General features: G+C 35.7%; 4 protein-coding genes across 8 annotated transcripts; 3 read left to right on the top strand and 1 right to left on the bottom strand.

Annotated features, from left to right (window-relative positions):
• On the bottom strand, positions 84–4,097 carry LOC18788117 (protein cereblon). Its single transcript, XM_020554186.1, has 10 exons — positions 3,769–4,097; positions 3,497–3,564; positions 3,306–3,383; positions 2,571–2,683; positions 2,402–2,467; positions 2,190–2,291; positions 1,518–2,082; positions 1,132–1,337; positions 855–1,018; positions 84–414 (listed from the first exon to the last, which is right to left on the bottom strand). Exons 1-10 carry the CDS (start codon positions 3,897–3,899, stop codon positions 279–281), a joined length of 1,629 nt encoding a protein of 542 aa, XP_020409775.1. The 5' UTR covers positions 3,900–4,097; the 3' UTR covers positions 84–278.
• On the top strand, positions 6,851–13,122 carry LOC18791307 (tryptophan--tRNA ligase, chloroplastic/mitochondrial). Of its 3 annotated transcripts, none has more exons than XM_020563487.1 (15): positions 6,851–7,045; positions 7,143–7,301; positions 7,687–7,774; positions 7,869–7,910; positions 8,427–8,516; positions 8,603–8,725; positions 9,245–9,316; positions 9,578–9,690; positions 9,845–9,866; positions 9,948–10,013; positions 11,072–11,128; positions 11,411–11,457; positions 11,624–11,705; positions 11,867–11,956; positions 12,664–13,122. In XM_020563487.1, exons 1-15 carry the CDS (start codon positions 6,984–6,986, stop codon positions 12,796–12,798), a joined length of 1,248 nt encoding a protein of 415 aa, XP_020419076.1. In that variant the 5' UTR covers positions 6,851–6,983; the 3' UTR covers positions 12,799–13,122. The 3 variants fall into 3 exon arrangements, with proteins under 3 accessions (XP_020419076.1, XP_007221585.2, XP_020419493.1); XM_007221523.2 differs by having other exon boundaries at positions 6,852–7,045; positions 7,146–7,296; XM_020563904.1 differs by having other exon boundaries at positions 6,852–7,045; positions 7,146–7,301.
• LOC18789841 (histidine-containing phosphotransfer protein 4) lies at positions 15,019–17,390 on the top strand. Of its 2 annotated transcripts, none has more exons than XM_020554715.1 (6): positions 15,019–15,622; positions 16,298–16,428; positions 16,575–16,643; positions 16,761–16,832; positions 16,931–17,003; positions 17,107–17,390. In XM_020554715.1, exons 1-6 carry the CDS (start codon positions 15,563–15,565, stop codon positions 17,140–17,142), a joined length of 441 nt encoding a protein of 146 aa, XP_020410304.1. In that variant the 5' UTR covers positions 15,019–15,562; the 3' UTR covers positions 17,143–17,390. The 2 variants fall into 2 exon arrangements, with proteins under 2 accessions (XP_020410304.1, XP_020410302.1); XM_020554713.1 differs by having other exon boundaries at positions 15,022–15,622; positions 16,295–16,428.
• Positions 18,669–20,831, top strand: LOC18793568 (auxin-responsive protein IAA2). 2 transcript variants are annotated; one of them, XM_020556087.1, is made up of 5 exons: positions 18,669–19,457; positions 19,647–19,939; positions 20,076–20,184; positions 20,281–20,345; positions 20,463–20,831. In XM_020556087.1, the coding sequence occupies exons 1-5, from the start codon at positions 19,066–19,068 to the stop codon at positions 20,519–20,521; spliced, it is 918 nt and encodes a 305-aa protein (XP_020411676.1). In that variant the 5' UTR covers positions 18,669–19,065; the 3' UTR covers positions 20,522–20,831. The 2 variants fall into 2 exon arrangements, with proteins under 2 accessions (XP_020411676.1, XP_007223404.2); XM_007223342.2 differs by having other exon boundaries at positions 18,678–19,457; positions 20,046–20,184.

Raw genomic sequence — 21,753 nt, 5'->3', positions numbered from 1 at the left:
ACTTGATCCATTCTTGGACAATGAACTTACATGGACAAATTGACAAGGGTTCTCAACCCAGCAAAGAATTCTGCACGATCACGAGAACTACATTTGCGATATTTGAATACTTGAATTATTGGTTACTCGTAGGTATACCATATACGGTTCATCTTCAATGTAGATTGACAAGAATTGTATAAAATTGCAGATAGGCACAAGTAGCTATATACAAATCAAACTCATTACAGGGCTACAGGAAAATTCTGGGCAGGAACTACAAATTTGAGATATTATTATTAGTGCAGGCCATCAGAAACTTGGGAACTCCGAACCCCCCAAAACAATCTTGGCTTCAAGTTCTTGTTTGTGGCTGTAAAGAGCCAACCCATATGGGTTTCACAGGTGGCACAGTTTGTTATTGTCCATGCATACCTGCAAAAGTGGGAAAACTGGCGACTTAGCAACTCCATAATACTAAAATTCTAAGATCACAATCAAATCAGAGGAAATAATGAAGCTTACGGAAACCTAAGTAACTCACCATACAGCATAGATTGACAGTCTGAAGTCCCAGGGATTTCAAAAGGGCGTGAATACTATAATCAAACAATTGCCTAAAATTCACAATCATTGCAGCTAGACACCATATTTTATTCATACTTGATAAGTCATTCCGTATAATTGTGACATACTTTTTATTCTTTTTATTTGTTTTAATTTTACTAACTCTCAAATTTTGTGAATTACATAACTCTGAATCCCAATCTATGATTCTCTAGCCAATAGACTATACAAAGAATATTATTCAACCCCAGAATAAATTGATGTTCTTGGTCAGAGAATCAGAAGAATATTAAGGTACAAGCGCATACCCAGGAAACCAGCTGTATTCACTCACGGCTAGCCCTATAAGTGCCAAGCCATTTGCTTTGTAGAAAGTCATTATCTCATGTACAAAACCATTTGAGTTCACATAGGCACCAAGAGGACCTTCACTTGACATTACCAGCATATCACTCCGTTTTGCAATGACAGTCTGCATTGTACAACATGTGTGCGCACACACATCCAAGTTAATAGAAAGACATATAGGCAAATGATATGTATTTATGCATGCATGCACACACAGTTCCGAAGCAAGAACATTACCTGACAAGTTTTACACTGGATAAGATCAACACCCTGAAGCAGCTCAATTTCTCGACGCAGCCTATATGAAATGCCGTCAATCTCCAAAAGCTCCTGCCTTGTAGATTCAGACACAGGAATTTTACTAGCAATATAAAATGACAAAAGATCGGGTTTCTTCACAAGACTATCCATGCTTGGTGCCCCCACTATCTGTTTCCACATATCTGCAATACATCAAAAAAGAATCATATAACAAAGTTGACAGATGACACAACCCATTTGACCAGGATAACACATACAGGAAACTCACACTCTAAAAACTGAACCCTTAAATTCCTTTTTCACTCAATTTATAAATGATTGGGCAGGATGTTGTATGTGAACCCAAAGCAAAGTAAAAGTACCTGCAGCTCTTTCAGCAAGACAATAGGAGTCGTACATGCGATATACCCAATGAGGCCAGAATGCTCTTGGAGCTCTACGAAACTGTTTTAAGTCCGTATTTCTCCAACATCTATCTGGCTCTTTCTGTTTGCAGGATTGCATGTCCGACTTGGAACTGCTCCCCAAATCAACATTATTATTCTCAGGGCATGAATGTAATGAATCCGTGGATTCAGAGTCTTTTGATTGTGATCCTTGAAGTTGGGATTGTGACTTCTCATCATCACTGCTTGTAGTTGTTGTTGATTCATCCATTGTATCAGATCCATAATAGGAATCAACCACAGATTGGTGAATTTCCCTTTCAGTCAATGAAAGTGCACTCTCAAAGCTTTCATCTGAATTTGCCTCAGAATCATTGTCCACGTCCATAGATTCATTTGACTTTGCATGAGAATTGTTTGAAGGCAGTATACGCGAGAAATGATGGCCTCCAGGTTTACTAAATGGTGCAACAGCTCCAAATGCATCCCGTGGGGCCCTCAATGGTATATCTTCCTGGATGATTTGGACTTCCCCACATGGCTGACAGATGAAAATTTTACACCAAATAAGCTACTACATAGATGACCAAATAAAATAAAAGAGAGCGGCAATTGATCAATGTGTCTCAAACACAAAATTATTCTAACCGCTCCTTCCACATCAATCCAACGGCGTCTTAGATGAAATCTCTGTTGGCCACGAGTTACCACATTCAGTGAGCCATCCTCTAATCGTCGATATTGCCGAATCTGTAAAAGAAAAATATAAATAGTAGTATAATCTTGTGCTTATAAATGAAAAAGCATAGATTAAAACATAATAGTTTCTACATATGAGCAGTGGGACAAATTAAATATACCTCTGCAGTTGTCCCAATATTGGAAAACCTTATTCTTCCATTATCAGGATCTCTGTAAACCCGAATCTACACAAAAAAATTTCAGGAAAAAGTTACAATGAAATACTACATAAAGAAATCCAATTCATAGTAAAAACAAGTCCTTAGCTGTCACGAGGAGTTCACCTACCACACCAATAGTATAAGGAGCATCAACTTGGGTTAGCGCTCTCTCAACAGCAACTACAAAATTGGGTTGAATTACTCTTAGGGGAAGGGTCGCCTCTGGGAACAGGACAACTCCTGCATATACCACGAATCAAAATCTAAGTTCTCTGAAGATATTAAATAATTAATGAATGAAAACATACGAGAATATGAGGATGCAAAAGAAGGCAATCTGAAAACAAGACTGACAAGAGATTTAACTTTGTTTCTTTTTACTCCTAAGCCATTCATCTTGGTCATTATCATTAGGACTAAAGCGTGTAGGGGCACCAGTTAGTTGATTCCATTAATTTTGAGGTAATGCTATTAAAGCAGCTAAAAACTTAGACACAATGATATTAAGAAAGATGGCAATAGTGAAATGCATCTTGCATGGAATATTTTGACATATATCTGAAACGATTTTACTGACAGAGAGCATTCAAAAGACGCTAGATCATTCTGAATATCTAAAAGAACCAAATGCAATTGCTCAGAGATACCATCTCCACTTCCTGTTAATCCAGAATACTTTCAGATTAATAAAACATTCTTTTTTTCTTTCTCGTCCACCAAGATGGGTAGGACTTTACAGTTTGCACCAGACTACTCTGACCTGTCGCTAACACTAAAATGCCAAACGTATTCGCTACCAAGGTGAGAGACTGGAGCTGAAAATAACATCAATGATCAAATGTAAAACCATATAGATTAGTACCTTCAAGATAGAAAATAGGGAGGTTCAAGATGGCCCCCCCATCTAGAAATGCCACCCTATGATGAGTGTCTTCAACCTCTGTTGCAAGTAAGATACAACTAAACATCAATTCTTTGAATGTACAGTTGGACGCAAACAAATATAATTTTTTCTTTATAAAAAAAAGCCAGTAAAAGACCAAAAATTCCTACCACCAAGATATGTATGCAATGAAGCCAAACAGTTGTTGAAGGTATATTCATCAGACGAGCCACGACCACTTCAGTTGAAATTTCCATACAAAAGTCAATAGCAAATGACACAATCAAATAACAGCAGTGATAAAAATAGCTTTAAAAAACATAAAATGTCAATTTGAGTGTGTTATTCCCCGTGGAAAATTCAAAAACCCTAGGCCACAAATTATCAGTAAATGAATTGAAATGGTGATAAAGTTGGAGGAGAAGAGGAAAACGAAAATTACGTGAGGTCACGTTCATCGCCAGATGAGTCGTGGAGGTCATCGACCTCTTCGACCTGCAGTTCCTCGAGATCGAGCTCTCGTATCTCCTCCATCTGTTGCCTCTCTCTCGCTAGAATGCGATCATCTTCCATTTCTATCTTCACTGTGCGAATTGGCTTTGTTTCCTTTGGGTTTGGTTTGGAAGAAACAGAGAAATTTCAGGTGGTTGCTTACCCGCCACCGTGAACACTTCCGCCACCAATTTTCCTTTTCTCCCGCTCTTACGAATTCTAGTTTAGCTTCTTCACTGACCAGGTGTCTAGTGTCTTTGTCATGCCGGCGCGGATCTGTCACGCACCGAATTTGTTTTTAACCTTGAAATTTTTTTCCCCGTAAAAGTTATAAATTACTTTATTTTTTTGTCTTTTACCTCAAACTTTACTCAACCAAGGTTTTATCTATTTGAAAATTAAATCGCCTATTCTGCGCCTGCGAGAAGCTTTTATTGTTTATTTTTTCTTTTTAAAATTTATTTTTTAATTAAAAATAATAATAAATAGTTATGTTTCATAAAAATGAGATTCATTAACTTATTTTTCTTTTAATTTTAATTTTTTTAATATAAAAAGTGTGAATTTACCATATTATCTTCATTTAATTAATAATTTCAATTCTTAATGTTTGCATTAACCAAGGGCATTTTCTGGTATTTTGAATGTTTCACCATTCTCTGCCTTTTGCTTTATATATATAGATATATAAATTATCAGTCCCCTTCTATTGAGGGATCCCTCAAATAATTTTATTTGAGGGACGCCCCTTAGGGTACCCTACAATTTTTTTCCCAATGATCCAAACCATCTATTTTTTAGGTCTTTATTCATAGATCATCCTTACAAAAAATTAGACAAATCGAAAACCATTTCGACATCCAATTGTGTCTTACAAAATCAATGAATACGATGCTTCAAGAAAATGCTAAAATTTCAATAGCTTAATTGAGTGGTCAAATAATATCGGATTCAAGTGATTTTTTGTTGAGATGATCTTTGAATGAGTATGTACAAAATAGACGGTTTGGATGAGTGAAATACAATCCGGAGTGGGGCCTACAAGGGATGTCCCTCAAATAAGCTTATTTGAGGGATCCCTCAATGGAAGCTCTCTGTATAAATTATAACAACTTACTGTTATGTTTCACCAAAAATACATTGTTATCAACTTATTTAATACAAAAAGACTAAAATATACGCAATTTAAATATGACATCCTTTCTCTATAAAAGAATTCGATATTAGACAGCAAAGCGTTTTTTTCAATTATTTATTCAATTTACAAATGAATTTCCATTTGGTATTTGTAAGAATGTACAACAATTGTTTAATTGCTTATGAAGGAAGATATGTGTTGAATTAAGATTTCAATGGATTTTAAAGTAGTTAGGAATATGTGGATTTTATTGATTTTCATAAACTCCACATATACTTTAATTGAATTTTATAAGGATTTTGAAGAAATTTATTAGAATCTTATTATATGTTTGATAGATTTTTACAAACTTCTATAAATTCGAAATAGAGATAGGTTATCATATTTTATATTGGTGGTGGTAGTAGAGACAGTGATAATAGGGATGGTAGATGCATCAATAGTGGTGGGGAGAGTGGCAGTAATAATCATCTCAAGTAGTGGTGGCGGTGGGGATTGTGGTAATGACAATGATTGTGGTGGAGGAGGAGTGGTAGGGGTGATGGAGGCGACACGGTGGCAATAGTCATGACAAGATGGTGGTAGTAGATGTTTTATATCTTGAGAGTAAAAAATATATTTTTATAAAAAAAATTTAGGAGGGAAGCAAAGATTTGGCATGACTTAAAATGAAGTCTAAAATCAATCGAAATTCACTATTTTGGGTATTTTCTTTAAAGTCAATGATTTTTTTTAATATGCCCATTTTTTTTAAAATAATGATTGAATAGCTCTAAATTTGAATGGACTTTAAAAAGTTTCACACCCAAAATTTTATAGATCGTTATTGAATACCATGAACTTTTAAATTAGGTTTTTTTTATCACAAATGGTCCCTGAAGTTTGCGAAATTATCACATTTCGTCCCTAACTTTTTTTGTGACACTAATGATCCTTAAGGTTAGAATCCACACATCAAAGTGGTCTATGCCAATAGTTTTCGCCAAATTTTCTGTTAAATTGATGACGTGACACATGTGTGGAGCCCACACATCCAATCATATAGAACCACATGACTTTAAATATAATATAATATATTTTAAATAGTTTTAAAACTTAAAATTCATAAATAAAAAAACTAAAAGCAACTTAAATCTTTTATTTATTTATATGTATATATTTATATATATATATATATATCTCTCTCTGAACAGCGCATGAAAGATATTTAAAAATATATAAAAATATTTAAGTTGCTTTTAATTTATTATTTTTTATGAATTTCAAGGTTTTTAAAATTTATTATATTATATTTAAAATCACGCGGCTCTATACCATTGGATGTGTGGGCTCCATGCATGTGCCACATCAACAATTTAACAGAAAATTTGACGAAAGCTAACAACATTGACCATTTTGATGTGTAGAAGGTAACCTTAAGAATCATTAGAGTATCCACAATGATGTTCTCTATTTCTGAGCTAAAATTTGGCAAAGAATATAAAAAAGCTATTTTAGGAGCTCTCTAAAAAATTTCAACTCCAACCATACTCCCTAATTTGGAGAGTCATAAATGCTATAACTCTTTTTTGATTGGTCCATCTCTATTTTAAAAAAAATAAAATAGTTAGCCTTAAATAAAGGTTTGAAATACTCATTAAATAAAGCAGCATTAAATTATAAGGAGTCACTAGGAGTTATTTCTCTATTATCAGATTTAGGAGCTCCTAGAGGACTTCATATTTTAGGAGGTGGATAGGGAACGTGGTTAGAGTTGTATTTTTTGCGAGTTCTCCTTAAAATTTATCTTAGGAGGTGATTTAAGGAGTCCATTAGTGTTACAAAAAAAAGTTAAGGAAGAAAGTTGATAATTTCGTAAACATCGGAACCATTTGTGATTGCCTCCCTTTTCTGCTTTTACTTACAGCAGGCACCCGTTAATCTCTCAAATTTGGTTTCCGCACCCGTCGTCAAGCTCTCTATCTCTTCGCTGTGGCATATATAAGAGCTTCGAGGATAAAATCTCCAAGCCGCGAAAAAGCAAGGCCATGGGTCGCGTGGTCTTCTCTCACTTCCTCGCCAACTCTTCTCCACGCTTAGCAACCTCACTGTACTCCCTCTCTCTCTAATGCTCTCTCCACTGGCTTTAATTTCCAGTACAAGCTTCACATTTGTACGTTTTTTAAATTATTTTTTATTTTTCGAAGCAGGTGCTATGGTGGATTTCAAATCAGGCGCTGGAAAAGACCTAGTTCAAATCCTCAGCATCGGCTTCTAAGCGCCCGTAATGGCTCTGGTTTTCGGTGCTGCTGTAGCGCTTCGCTCTTGCAACCCGCTGGTCCAGAGACTTCTCCGAGCTCTGTAAAGTAATCCTTACTGTTACTAGATTCTTAGTCGTATATGTTCCATCGATTTCTTGGCTGCATTGTGATTGATAGTGGCTAGGTTGAGTGTTCTAGCTCGGAAGGCTGTTGTTACAGTTTTATGGCTCTTTGATTTAGACATTGATTGATTTTCGTCCAATTTCATTTCCGTTCTCATCGATTTTCGAATGTTAGTATTTAAATTTCATGTATAATTAACCGTTTTATTTATTATGTATATTATCTTGTTTGCATTAATGCCAAACTCATGTAATTTTAAGTGTTTTCTTTTTTCTTTTTGGCTTGCACATGGGTCTGTCACACAAACACATGTGAATAGTAATTAGATTAGATTTATGGTCAGTCTCATTGAGTTTTCCATTTATAGGAAGAGGATAGTGTCTGGAGTCCAGCCGACGGGTTCTATTCACCTAGGGAATTATCTTGGAGCCATAAGAAATTGGATTCTGTTGCAGGTAGTAACAAATTGTTTGATTTGGAAAATAGTTACTTGCATATTATGTATTTACATGGTAATGCTAATTTGCAATGTGGCTTCTGTTGTTGCAGAATACATATGATACTTTCTTTTTCATTGTGGACCTCCATGCGGTATGGCTTTCCAGTTCTTTTAACTTTCTTCTTCTTCCATTTCAGTTGCTTCTTCATGTGGTGGTGCCAGTGCCACAGGGATATATTACAGCAGAATCATTCACTTATTATATCCATTGATTTGTTGTTTTTAACCTTTTATGTGGTATCCCTGAAAATAACTCGTGGATATTGATACAAGTTCTCTTTGAATAATAATTTATTTTGGAAACAATACTCTTTCATGTTAGAGGATTCATACTCGTCTATTTAAATAAATACAACAGCACATATTGTCTACCTTTTGTGTGGTGGGTGTGTGTGAACTGTAAAATCTATTTTTTTTTCCTTTCTTTCTTTCCCTAAAGCATTCATGATGTTAAAACTTGAACTTTCAAATTCGATCTCCAAAGTATCCTGTTATTGCGTCAACATTGTGGATATATGAATTTAAGGAGAAAAATTGAGGCTCAGGGTTTGTTTTCCTCGGAATGGAAAATGGATCTCGGTGATGATTTTCAAAGTTTTTGCTTACAGATTACATTGCCGTATGATGCACAACAATTATCCAAGGCAACAAGGGATACCGCAGCTCTTTATTTGGCATGTGGAGTGGACACCTCCAAGGTGTAGTGCAAATATTGGTCCTTTGCACTGTTGTTTAGAAGATTGTACTTCTGCTGAATATCTTATTTATGATTTTGCAAGTGTAGGCATCTGTCTTTGTGCAGTCTCATGTTCGTGCCCATGCAGAGTTGATGTGGCTTTTAAGTTCTGTCACACCTGTTGGTTGGCTTAATAGAATGATTCAGTTTAAAGAGAAATCGCGCAAGGCGGTGAGTTTTTAGCTGTATGACAGCTCTATCATTGTTCTGTATCTAATCTAAAATGTTCTCAATGAGGACATGTTATACTTATAAGAAAAACTTATACTAGTCCATTTGATTCTGGTCGATGTGTTAGAGTCTTTATCGGTCTCACCCTGTTATTCTATCCAGAGGAGAAAGAATTGATTAACTTCTATCGATTATTGAACATTAAAATGAAATTTTCACTAAGCTAGCATTGATTATTTACGTTCCAGAAGCTACTGACTACACAACTTTGAACATCACCAGCAAACTTTCTGGTTTGACTTATGCCATGCTATGCATATTGTAGTTTTCTACTATGCTGTGTATTTATCATTTGTCACTGCTAATGTACATTTCCCAATGACATTCATATTTCAAATTAATTGTTGTATTTCTTCACAGAAATAACTTTATACTGCCCATATTATTTTTTTGACAGTTGTTTACATGTTATTATGTACGATTGAAGTTAATTGCCTTACTTTAGTTTTGCTATTGTAGGGGGATGAAAATGTTGGTGTTGGTCTGTTGACTTACCCTGTTTTGATGGCTTCTGATATTCTTTTATATCAGGTAATCCTCAAACTTTGCAGCTTATTTAACAGAATGTGAAATTTTATATCAGGTAATTTCTGTCTCCATAAGTACGGAGTGCAGAGTGAGATTTTGGGTTCATTTCCTGTTGGATGGAAGGCTTGAGTTGCAAGGAGGTGTGATAATCAAGGAGTATTAAAGCAATGGTTTTTTGTGTGCTTGTTTAAGTATGCATTGATAGCCTTGATATGTTAATCATTACTCTACGTTATTCTTATGTTCACCTGGATGCTTCTGTAGTCTGACTTTGTCCCAGTTGGTGAAGATCAAAAGCAGCATTTGGAGTTGACACGTGAGCTAGCGGAGCGTGTTAATCACTTATTTGGTGGAAGGAAATGGAAAAAATTGGGAGGGTGAGAAGCTATATTACAACTTAAACATAAAAATATTCGTTTAATTGTTCACTCTTATCATTTTCTGGCTTCACTTTCTCTCCATAGAGCTTTTTTTAATTTATAAAAATCCTCTGCATAGAACTTGACCTTTATATTTTATATGTTTTTGCAGGCGAGGTGGTTCAGTTTTTAAGGTGTATTTTCTTTTTTGGTTGATAATCCTTAACTTGGGCTCATCAATAACATAAGTAATGGAAATGTCTTTTCTTCCTTAGGTTCCTGAGCCTCTTATACCACCAGTTGGAGCACGAGTGATGTCCCTTACTGATGGTCTTTCCAAGGTTATTTATATTTCGTGTTCTCCTATAATTACACACTGCGAATAATGTATATCTCTTTTTCTGTTTAAATTATTATTCTCTACAGTGTTGACGTCCTTCATTTTTATTTTATGGGCTTTTTCTTACCTGAATTGATATTACTTTTGAAATGTCTCCTAGAGTCTGTCAGTATCAGATGACCAAAATAATTATGTACTCAATCAAGTTTCTATAGCACTCCAAGCACTTGAGGATATGAATACTTTCCCTCCTCTTACGAATTTGATTAGAAGTTAATTAGACAAAAGAAAAATTTATACTTTAAATTAATCTAATTTAAGGGGAGGGGGACTCGAACTTTAGTGCAAGGGGACGGACACACTGCCCTGACTAACTAGCCTAACACACAATTAGAAAAAAAAGTTTGTTTAGGCTATACTCCACAGCCCACTTCTCTTGAATTCCTCAATCTCTTTTTTTGAACTCTTTTCTTGTGTCTTCAAAATTCTCTCATTTAGTCCTCTATCATTCTAGCAGGTAAGTCTGTTTTTTGGTAAATAAAATTAAAATAAACAAATCTTTTACTGCTGAGTTATCTCTCCTATTATGGATTCCAAGGAAGAAATTGAAAGGAAATTGATAGAATGTGCATGAGGGTGGGTGGGTCTGGCAGTTGTGATTAATTATGGTAAAGTGAGGAAATTGAAGAGAAAATGGTGATGAAAATTATGTTAATTTGGACCTAATAATTTTGTAGGCCAAACGAAAAAAGGAAAGAATAATACCCCAAGACTTGGACAAATTTTGTTGTCTAATATTGTTACGATTATCATCATAGTATCTCATAGTAGTGAGTATGAAATAAGATCCTTGGAAAACTTATTTACACAATCTAGGGTATACGTAACAGTGATCAAAATTCCAGTTTTTCCATACATTTTAATTTTATGGCTAGTTCCCACCTATTTGTAGGCGTGCACCTAGTGTATTTAATGTTTTTAAGGAAGTAATATCATCAATAACACAAATAACAGACTTTTCTCATGCTTACTGACATTCTTTTGGTTTCAATATTATAGATGTCCAAGTCTGCGCCTTCTGATCAGTCCCGGATCAATCTTCTTGACCCTAAAGATGTGAGAAACAGAAATTTTACCCACTTCTTGTTTTTGATATGATATGCGGCAAGTATGCTTGACCTGTTTTATTTTTAGTTGTTATTACTTTTCACATAACCAAAGTTAAGCATATTATGGGTGTTGAGTTGACTATCGCAAACTCGTCTAGCTTGCCTCAAGTCTATACATTTCTTATGGAGAATCTATGTGACCTACCTATTTTGTTTTTTCATTATCCTTTTCCCAGTTTCATTTTGTTCCCCTCATCAACTTGATCTAAATGGCTTAATTGTTCTATAGGTAATAGCAAACAAAATAAAGAGGTGCAAAACTGACTCATTTCCAGGGTGAATACCTATCTTCCATTTGTAATCACTTAAAGCTTCCTCTCTTTTGATGTTCTGCTTTGTTAATTTTCTTCTGTCCATGTTTAGTGTTGGAGTCATAATCCTATTTCTGGTCATAATACTAAAACTCTTCTGTGTTGTTGTTTGATAATCCTATTTCTTACAGCATGGAATTTGATAATCCTGAAAGGCCTGAGTGCAACAACCTTCTCTCAATATATCAGCTGATTTCGGGAAAGACGAAAGAGGTAATGAATCTATTTGTTTACTTCTTTAACTTCTTTGTAGCCCATCTGTTTAGTGCTTTTCATTATATATAGATGCATGGACTTCAACTTTTTCTGGTGAAGTTTTTTTTCATACCATTTGAAGATGACTGACCATCTCTGGTACACCTTTATTATTGCAGGAAGTTGCAGAAGAATGCCGAGATATGAACTGGGGCACATTTAAGTCACTCCTAGCTGATGCGCTGATTGATCATCTGCAACCCATCCAGGTTTCGACATCTAAATATGATGCTTTTTCAATAGGTGATGTTTACAGGACAATTAATATTTGGCTGGTTGGTTGTGCCAATCGATCAGGACTTAAGTGCATATTTTATCCTTCGATACTGGAGATAATGCAGGCTTAGTTTTTTATGTAGTTTCTATGTTTTGGAGTTGTGATTGAGAATTTAGCCGCACTTTAGTCATTGTGGTAAAAATTCATGAACAGCACTAGCTAGCTGTCAGACTTTTCCTAAGATTTTAGGTTGGAACTGCCATCATATCTGTTGAACCTTTGTTTATATGTGAATCATCTGTTCAGGTATATAGGTTTCTGTTTTCCCATGTCTTCATCAGTTTTGCTGAGATGATTGTTTTTAAGCTGTTAAACTGACTGTATTTGCTATGTACAACTGCACATTTATTTGAATGAATTGGTGGAGAATATAGCTTTCTAAGTGATTTCTGGCAGTTGTTATGCTTCAAATCTGTGATTATATACCTATGATGTGTATATTTTTTATCTGCTTTATGTGCACAACTTTGTATTGTTCTGCCAAAGATTTATTGATGTTTTATGTCCCATCAACTTATTGATTCGCTCCACTCTTCAATTTATGGAGATGGCCTTTTTTCACTTGCCAGAAAGTGTACCATATTGTTCCATCATTCGTTGTGGTATTCCCTGTCATCATTGCATTTTCTGCTTTTGCAGGTTCGCTACGAGGAAATCATTTCTGACTCAGCTTATTTGGATGGAATTTTGGCAGAAGGTGCTACGAAAGCTGCAGGTATAGCTGATGCTACACTCCATAATGTCTACCAGGCAATGGGATTCTTGCGTAGATGAGCAGAACCAATGCTGCAGGGTAGAATTCATGTGAAACGACCAGTAAGACAGAAACTTCAAAGTTTACTTTGGATGATGGATCATCCGCCACAATTTTTCTTTTGGAGCATAACAACCATAAGCATATTCTTGATGAGTGAAAAGATATTTTAATGTGAAGGCCTTAAATCTTAGTTGTTGTAGTTGCCTCCATCCAAATAGGTGTTTTTGTTTGGGTATAAACGGATAGGTGTATTTTTCATTCGTTATTATTCAGTGGATTGGTAGTCTGCTATGTATTATTATGTGACTATTTAATAAAATATTGTTTGCTCTGTTGGTGCTTACAGTAGGATTTAATCTCTCTGAATCATTGAAATTAAGGACTGCAGCTTCATTGTTGAAGCAGTCTGTATAATAATTTATGACGCGTTTATCATCTCGTCACCGTTGCCTCTTGTTTCTTGAAATTAGTTCCCTGTGATTTTGGAGATTTGATTTTAGGAAGGCCGTGTTTGGTTAGAAGCTTAAGCCCTACGTGACATGTAGGGTTTATCACGTCTGTGGATGGATTCTTATCAACATAGAAGATAGTGATAGAAAGAGAGAATATAAATCCATCCAATGATTGGAAAGTTAGAAAAAAAACATAATCTCATATTCCCTTCCCCTTCGGTCCACCCATGGCCTTGTTTTTTCTTTACAAAAGAGGAGCTGTGACCACGCATCTGCAAAATTACGGACAAAGACGGTGAGAAGTCAATGCCACTCTTAAAATCTCTCTCTCTCTCTCTCTCTCTCTCTCTCTTGTGGCAAGAGAATAAAGGGTGCGTTTCCTCTCTGTTCTTCTTTCTTCCATTTCCTTTTAACATTTTTCTGAGACTTGCAGAGACAGAGAGACATGACAAGGACCACTGTGATACTGCTTTGCTATTCTAAAAGGTTTATATTCTCATCTCAATCATTATTTAGTATTTACTACTCTAAGCAGTATTGGTTATATATTATGCTATATTCATTTATACTTTATCCTTATTTGTATACGTCAATAGAATAATGAGATTTGATATTGAGTGCCTTGTAAAAGAAAGCTGGAGTTGCTTCCTTTGGGTAGTTGAGTGAAAATCTGTGACCCTTCCCACACGTCATCTATTGGGAAATTTCCCTTGAATCATTACCCAGTCATACTCATAATTTTGAAATACAAACTAGTTTGTATTATCAGTAAGGCTAGGGTTGGGAGCCAGTAAACCATACATGGCCCAGTGTAGTGTCACGGTTCGTATTGGTTTGATTTAGACCTCAAACTAGTTGCATAGCCGAACCAAACCAATGTGTTTGGTTTGGTTTGATTCCGCATTTCGTTGCGTATAGTGTATGCTCGATAATTTGCTTGACCTACTCCTTTTGCTTCCTTTGAGTCCCAGTCCCAAGTCCCACCGAATGAAACAGAAAAAAAATTCCACCCAAGCAAGAATGACGATGAGGAGAGATGAGGGAGAGATGGAATAAGCACCTGGGAACTTTGGGAGTAGATCTTGTTACATGTGGAAGTGGGAGTATTTTTGTGAATTTCTGAGACGTTCATGTGGCGATCCCAATCCACATCGATGAAAGAAAAAAAGATTCTAGGATTTGTTCCAATCCAAAGTTGCATTTGCATGGCATGGGAAATCCTGCAAACATACAACAAAGCCAGCTCAGGCTGGATGTATGCGTGTGCTCCCTACCGCCCATTGTCTGTGCGACACGCTCCCTCAATGGGACATATATAGCTGTATTTATCTTCACATTGCCCCAAGAACATATATATATATATATATAAATATAAATTTTAAGACAATTTAGTTTGTGAATCATTGTTTTCTTTTTATTTTTTAATGTTTTTTTATTAAACATGTGCATGAGATTCAAACTCAAGATCTTCATTAATGAAGTAGGGACTGAATGATACTAGATCAAAAGAAAATTTTAATAACTTCATTTCATTCATATACACACATGTAACCATTAGAGCTAATGAAAATGATAAAAAAAAAAATTTCTAGTAATTTAAATGATAAAATGATTAAGAGCATTTATCCCTGCACCGAAGTCTTCGATTCCCCTTCTCTTAATATTGTTGTTTACAATGAGTTTGACTGGAAATTATTTATTTTTAATTTATATGGAAGTTATTTAAAAACAACTGAGACATAAGTTCCCTTTGCGTGATTTCCAATCTTAAGGTATTTAGGGTGTTTTAGGATTTTACTTAAATAGGCGCAAGATTATCGAACTTGCCAATGCAGTGTTAGCTTTCTTTCAACAATTATGCGAGAAGGTTTCTTTTCTCCTAATCAAAGATTACATCTTAATTGAAATGAAGACATTAAATCATGCACATCTTCCGAAACCAAAACCAAAATGGTCGAGCTGGGTTACCCAGTGACTGTGGCCCTCCCTCTACGCCCCTGCTTGGCACCCATGATCTGAACTCCAGGATTTCTTTTATCCCAATGTAATAAAAAAAATAAAAAAAACCAAAACCAAAATCAAAACCAAATTGGATAAAACAAGCAAAGATATTTTGCCTGACACGTAACCCCCCAACCCTACCCCTCCTTGATTTTTTTTGTGCCTTTATTCAGTCTCCTCAAATCCTATATATATACGTTGGCTTGCCATGTTTGCTAAATATAAGCCATTGTTGAGTTCTCTGCTTTACCCTACTTCTGAAAGGAGAGATTTCATTTTGGGGTTTTCGAACGTTGCCTATTTTTCACGTTAAGATTTTCCCAAGAGAATGGACAGAAACCAATTGCAACGCCAGGTTGCCCTCAAGAGAAGCTCTCTGTTTGAGCAGGTTTTTATAATTTGCTTCTCCCCCCTTTTTTTTTTTTTTTTTTTTTTTTTCTGTGTTTCAGAACTATTTTTAGGCCATTTACATCTTGAAACTGCATGTCGTCTGCTCTGCACGGATACTTTTCATGTTTTCACAAAATGTGTTTGGCTGGCTTTGATATTTGCATTTCCACTCATAGGATTTTCTATATTCTCTTTTTTTAATACAACGGGGTTTCTCACACACACACTACTAAAAGTGTCATTGGAATTTGACACTTTTCTATTGAGTTAGACCCGTCGGTAGAATTTTCTATCTTTTTAAAGATTAAGAAATGGAATTAAACCAGCGGTGGTGTTGCAGAAAACAATCCGGGTAGGTATTGCTCTGTTTTAGTATACAGGTAGGGTTAGAAATCGGTCAGTATAAACCAAGGCCCAACTTTTTTTTAATACAACACCGAGGCCCAAATTTGAATGTACAACACTGGCCACACGTTACCCATTTAGCCCATTTCAATGTTATGTTTTTGAAAAATATTAGAAATGAATAAAATTGGCGTAATAATTAAGCTGATGTATTTGGTATTAATTATTTTGACAAAAAGGATAGATAGCAGGGCTCTTCGATTTTAGTAGTTCTGAAATTGTGCAACTACTTCATCTTCTCAATGTGTTTGGTTCAATGTTGCAGCAGTTCCTCGATTCACAGCAATTCGTACAGCTGGAGGATTTGGAAGACGATGCTAACCCAAATTTTGTGGAGGAAATTGTGACATTGTTCTACAAAGACTCATCTAGACTGTTCCAAAAGATTGAACAAACCATGTAAGTAAAACAATAGTCTTAGTTATATATGTGTTGGCAGTCGCTATTCATGCTCCCAGTTTGTCGTCGTGCGCTGTGTTTCGATTATTGATAATAAGTATGACTGAGTACTAAAATGAACTTCATTTGTATATTGATTTATGCAGGCAAAGTAGACCTATTGATTTTGGCAAGCTGGATGATTACATGCACCAGTTCAAGGGTAGCAGCTCAAGGTACCCAAGGGAGAAAAAAAAAAAAAAAAACCCAATACTACTTGCTTTCATTTTAACATCAGCTTGAGTAAATATATTGCTCCTCCAATGTGCTCATTAAAGCTAGATTTCTAACAGCATTGGAGCTATAAAGGTGAAGAATGAATGCTCCCAATTTAAGGAATTTTGTTTGGCAGGAAATGCTGAAGGGTAAGATATATATTCATGTATAAACATGTAGCAATCAATGTTGTAGTTCTTTCTCTCCTTGCTGTGACATCATTATGAATTTATGTTTGATTTTGCAGCTGCTTCTGGGCTTACCAGAGAGTGAAACAAGAGCACCACACCTTGAGGATCCAACTTGAATCTTACTTTCAGGTAACTAACGAGCAGTTGCATTTGTTCTTAAATTTTTTTTTTCTTTGCGCGTAAAAAATTATGTCGGTTTCTTATGTGCCTTGTATATCTGCAATCTGTATAGTTGAGGAAACAAGCAGGACTGGTACGACGTTTCTGAGGTGCCAAGTTGATAGCATGGAGAAAGAACTACCAGCAGCAGCATCATTTTGCCATTTTGTGGGCTCCTAGGGTTATAGAGGGCACCATTAAAATATCAAGTTAGCAGAAGGAATAATATGCAGTTTTTCAATTTTGGTTGGGGCCATAGAAGTTATGTTCCAAAAAATCTGAATCCTAGTGTGCCAATAATGCAGATGTTACTCTTCTGAATTATATTAATAATGCATCTATTATGTTGGCCTCTTTTTTTTGTTTTTTCAATGTCAGTCATTATAAAAAAGCAAAATATTCCAGGCCTTCTATTCATCACAATCACCATGACAGAGAATTTGGTGCATATCATGAATCAAAAAGAACAAGAATAGGATGAAATGATATGCCCCAAAATCTGTAAGGCAATCAGTAACCCAAGAGCGTGTTTTGGTTTTTGCATTTGGTTGGTTTGTTTAGAGCGCAGAAAAACTTGTAATGATAACAGCAATCAAAGAAGTGAAGAATAATGAAGGGGAACAAGAGAGGTAGGAAAGCAAAAAGGGTATAAAGTGAAGTTGGGATTTATCAGGATTTGATTGACTGATTGAGGGCAGTGATGATCAATCTCTTATATTAGTGGGATGTGGGGGCCCACCACTAGCCACTAGAGATGGCAATTGCAAAAGGGTGGCCTTGCCAATGATGACCATCATGACTTGCCTTATGTTCAATTCTATATTCATTGAACATGATATTGAACATTTCATGATCAGTTGCTTCTTTCCAAAAAAGAAAAGCGAGTTGTTTTACAAATCAATATTTTAACTTTTTTTGACAGTTGAATAATGTGTGTGTGAGAAACTCTATTTTCCTGTAATTTAAACTGTCGCTTATATACAAAAAGAAAGAAATCAAAGCCAAACTTCAAAACAATGAAGTTTCCTTAAAGCTAGGCTTCCCCCACCAACCCATCAAATGCAGAGCATGCCTAAAAGCTATTGCAAAACACAATTATGGCACTCTTAAACCAGCTTAACCAGGTTGTTAGATATCAGTGCATGCAAGGATATTTACAAGCAAGTGTTTGCTTGACTTGGCTTTAGGCTTCAGCTAGTGGGAGTGAAAGGACCACTACTTTTTAGTGACTAGGAAGTCTTCTCCATGAATCACAAGATAATGCTATGGCTGCACTTATTTGACTGTTGCTTCATTCTAATCCCAAGTCCACACTAGCCCTTTCTTTTAATGCAGTGTTAAACTGAGAGGTCTTTAAATTTGATAGGGACAACTTAAAATTTGATCAAATTTCAATTTTAAATCATGTATTATTTTCATCTAATCAAGTGTTAACACTTAGTTTTTAACTCATCTGTGAAACACTAGTTTATGACATGTGGCATGCATTATCAGAAAAAATAGCAACAAAAAGTGCCAAGGCCTTGGCCAAGTTGGGTGGCTCCCAGATGAAATTATAAGCATGTGTTTTTTCTCTCTTTTCCTTTTTTCAAGGAAAAGAATAATTCGCAGACTCTCTCTCTCTCACTCTCAAACACACACCACACATATAGGCACATTGAGTATTTTGAGCTGAAATGCTGTCTTGGTCATGTGTCACAGTGTCATGTCTATGTGACCGGCCACATATTCCACCTACACGGCTGTTACTTGGTTTTGAACATCTCTATATTTTTCTATTTTGAGTGTAAAATTTGAGACAAGGAATCTTCCCACCCAACCATTTTCCTTTTATTGCATGTGCTCTATACTCAATATTGGGTCTCCAAAAGAGGAGATGATTGGAAGAAAATAATTTGCTATATATCTCCACACACAAACACTCTGGTCTGCAACTGATTTTTCCTTGGGGTTCATTCTTACATGCTGTTTTCCAAGTTTCAAGTGAACCCAAGTTTCTAATTTCTTGAGGCTTTTGTTGCATGCTTTGGAAATGGGTCAGTTGTATAATAAGAGAAGCTATGTTGCATCTGAAGACAAAAAGCTGGAGCTGAGGCTTGGTCCTCCAGGAGAAGACCAGTCTCTTCTCTCTCTTGGTTGCATCATCATCAACAACAATATTTCTCATGAACACAAAAGAGTCTGCCATGAAACTTTTAAAGAGAAAAAAGAAGAGAGAGAGGGCAAGTGGTTGACAAACTCTGCTCCCAGCAGTCAGTGCCAGCAAAACCCTAAGCCTTCCCATTTTCAGTGTCCAATGATTTCCAAACCCTGCAACCCTGGAGTGGCAGAGTTCCACAACTCAGATAAGAAGGCATGTTCAGATCCTGCTATTGCTTCAGAGTTTACAAATCCTGCTGCAGCTCATGGCTCTGATCAGAAAAGGTACTCTGAGCTTTTCTTGCTTTATTTGCTTCAATTAACCATAATTTAGATTAAGTACATACAAGTTACAACCACCTACTTAATTTAGATTAAGATCTTTCTGTTGAGTTAATTGAGTGTTTTAATAGAAATGTTTCAGTAAAAGCCATGTTCATATTTATATATTTCTTTTGCTTTGCTTAATTCCAGTAAAACCAGAATTGCACAAGCTGCAGTTGTAGGGTGGCCTCCAGTACGTTCATCCAGGAAAAATCTTGCAAGCTGCAAATCAAGCTTTTCGAAGCCCCCAAATTCGGAGTCACCAAATGAAATTCTGCAGGAGGGGAGCAGTGGAAAATCTGATACTAATTCCAAGCCTCATATGTTTGTAAAGATCAACATGGAAGGGGTTCCCATTGGAAGAAAAATCAACCTCAAAGCCTATGACAGTTATGAGAAACTCTCCCTTGCCATAGATGAACTCTTCCATGGTCTTCTTGCAGGTTAAATTCTGTTCAACAAACTCAGGCATCATGGAAAATTATTTTGCATTTTATTTTGGTTTACATAAGCAATTTATTATATATTTATTTTCTTTTCAATTTTTAGCTCAAAGGGTTTGTTCTGATGTGGAAAAAGAAGACAAGAAGGGAGAGACCAAATCAATAACTCATGGCAATGGGGAATATACTCTGCTCTATGAGGATCATGAAGAAGACAGGATGCTTGTTGGTGATGTCCCATGGAAGTAAGCATTCATAATATTATTGTATACCTTCTGTTGCTGGAGATTTATTTTGTGATTTATGGTTCTCATTTTATTCTATTTAATTTATAATTGCAGCATGTTTGTGTCCACTGCAAAAAGGCTGCGCGTGCTGAAGAGCTCAGAGCTTTCCACTCTAAAACGTGAGCCTACTTTTTTTTATCTCATAATTATTATTTTTGTTCTAAGTGTCAAATTAGTTTTCATGGCTAGAGCCTTTTTAGATTTATAGTTTATAATGGAAGTTTGCCTGTTTTCAGTTAGCAGCAGTCAAAATGAAAAGACACCACTTGATACTCCAATGGAAGTTGGGAAATGAGGCAGTTACTGAGGGGAGAGATTTAGTCCCATATGATATAATGGCATGAAGCTCTGCATAATTAAGGGGTTCCCCATTAAGTTTTATCTTTTTATTTCTAGTTAATGGCCTAATTAAATCTTGTATATTAAGGGTTTTTGAAGATCACTGTAATTTGAATTTGTGTTTTCTGTATCTCCTTTTTCTTGTTGAAATATCAGGTTTATAGCCTTTTGGGATTCGTAAATATGTTTGTTCATAAGTCATGCTATAACTCTCGAAACCCCCCTCCCCCAAAAAAAACAACAAACAAAGAAGAAGACTGCCAGTACACATGACTCAATAGTGTAATGGTTTGGAGCAATTGTTCTTCCAAGATTATGGATTCGAATCCTAGTATTTGTGTAGTATGTATGAGTTTAGTATATTATCGTTCCTATAAATAAGAAAAGTTCTCAACATAAAAAGAAAGAAACCATTCTCTGTCACCTGCGATTAAACTATGTTTGTTTGAAGTGGCTTAGCAGGCTGGGTTGGGCTTAATTAAACATTAAGCTACTTCTGCATTGAGCCTATTGTAAACTTGAATTCTGACATGTTTATTCACGTGAAATTGGAGAATTTTTTGCCATGTTGAGATGAACTGGATTAAACATTGTGAGTCATTCTTAACATTCACTATCACTTTGAGAATGAAAACCCACAAGGGATCTACTTAAGATTAAGAATGAGACTCCTTAGGGAATGTGATATTGGTATTACGGGAGAAATGGTCAATTAGGAGTCCAATGAGAATGATTCATTCTCATTCTTTCTTATTCTGACTCTTTCGTACTCTCATTCATTCTTGTTTCGATTTCAGGTTGCATATGGAATTGTAGTTTTATTATAGAGATTTTTAGTTTATTGTATTTTAATTTTGCCATTGGTAGCATAAGGTAAAGGTAAAAGCGTCATGTAAAAAGTGAAATCATGAATTGTAGCTTTTGCCTTGTAAAATTATAAATTTCGCCTAACAAAAATAAGTGGCACGATACCGACCGAGCACAATAATATAAGAAAATATAAACTACATTCACCACAGGACAACGTGGCTGTTGCTCTGTCTGGGGCCTTTGGGCTTGCTGTTCTGTTTTTCTATGTTTGGGCCTCGCTCTGTTTTTCCTCTGTTTGGGCCTTCCTCTGTTTTTCTTCTGTTTTGATCATCAACTAGTTGGGCCTGGTTTCTTCTCCTGGCCGAGTAGTAGCTAGCC

Source organism: Prunus persica, chromosome G1, assembly GCF_000346465.2.
Source record: "Prunus persica cultivar Lovell chromosome G1, Prunus_persica_NCBIv2, whole genome shotgun sequence".
NCBI lineage: Eukaryota > Viridiplantae > Streptophyta > Magnoliopsida > Rosales > Rosaceae > Prunus > Prunus persica.
The sequence above is the reverse complement of the archived record's forward strand: the minus strand, read 5'-3'. Positions and strand labels throughout refer to the sequence as shown.

Excerpts from the sequence above, each read along its gene's own strand:
- LOC18788117 (XM_020554186.1), bottom strand. The coding sequence starts at position 3,899 with ATGGAAGATGATCGCATTCTAGCGAGAGAGAGGCAACAGATGGAGGAG. Across the intron at positions 2,083-2,189 it reads GGATTGATGTGGAAGGAGCG|CCATGTGGGGAAGTCCAAAT; the intron begins GTTAGAATAATT and ends TTCATCTGTCAG. Across the intron at positions 415-854 it reads GAATACAGCTGGTTTCCTGG|GTATGCATGGACAATAACAA; the intron begins GTATGCGCTTGT and ends CCACTTTTGCAG.
- LOC18791307 (XM_020563487.1), top strand. The coding sequence starts at position 6,984 with ATGGGTCGCGTGGTCTTCTCTCACTTCCTCGCCAACTCTTCTCCACGC. Across the intron at positions 7,775-7,868 it reads GAAATTGGATTCTGTTGCAG|AATACATATGATACTTTCTT; the intron begins GTAGTAACAAAT and ends CTGTTGTTGCAG. Across the intron at positions 11,957-12,663 it reads ATCATCTGCAACCCATCCAG|GTTCGCTACGAGGAAATCAT; the intron begins GTTTCGACATCT and ends CTGCTTTTGCAG.
- LOC18789841 (XM_020554713.1), top strand. The coding sequence starts at position 15,563 with ATGGACAGAAACCAATTGCAACGCCAGGTTGCCCTCAAGAGAAGCTCT. Across the intron at positions 16,429-16,574 it reads CAAAAGATTGAACAAACCAT|GCAAAGTAGACCTATTGATT; the intron begins GTAAGTAAAACA and ends TGATTTATGCAG. Across the intron at positions 16,833-16,930 it reads TTGGCAGGAAATGCTGAAGG|CTGCTTCTGGGCTTACCAGA; the intron begins GTAAGATATATA and ends TTGATTTTGCAG.
- LOC18793568 (XM_007223342.2), top strand. The coding sequence starts at position 19,066 with ATGGGTCAGTTGTATAATAAGAGAAGCTATGTTGCATCTGAAGACAAA. Across the intron at positions 19,458-19,646 it reads CATGGCTCTGATCAGAAAAG|TAAAACCAGAATTGCACAAG; the intron begins GTACTCTGAGCT and ends GCTTAATTCCAG. Across the intron at positions 20,346-20,462 it reads AGAGCTTTCCACTCTAAAAC|TTAGCAGCAGTCAAAATGAA; the intron begins GTGAGCCTACTT and ends GCCTGTTTTCAG.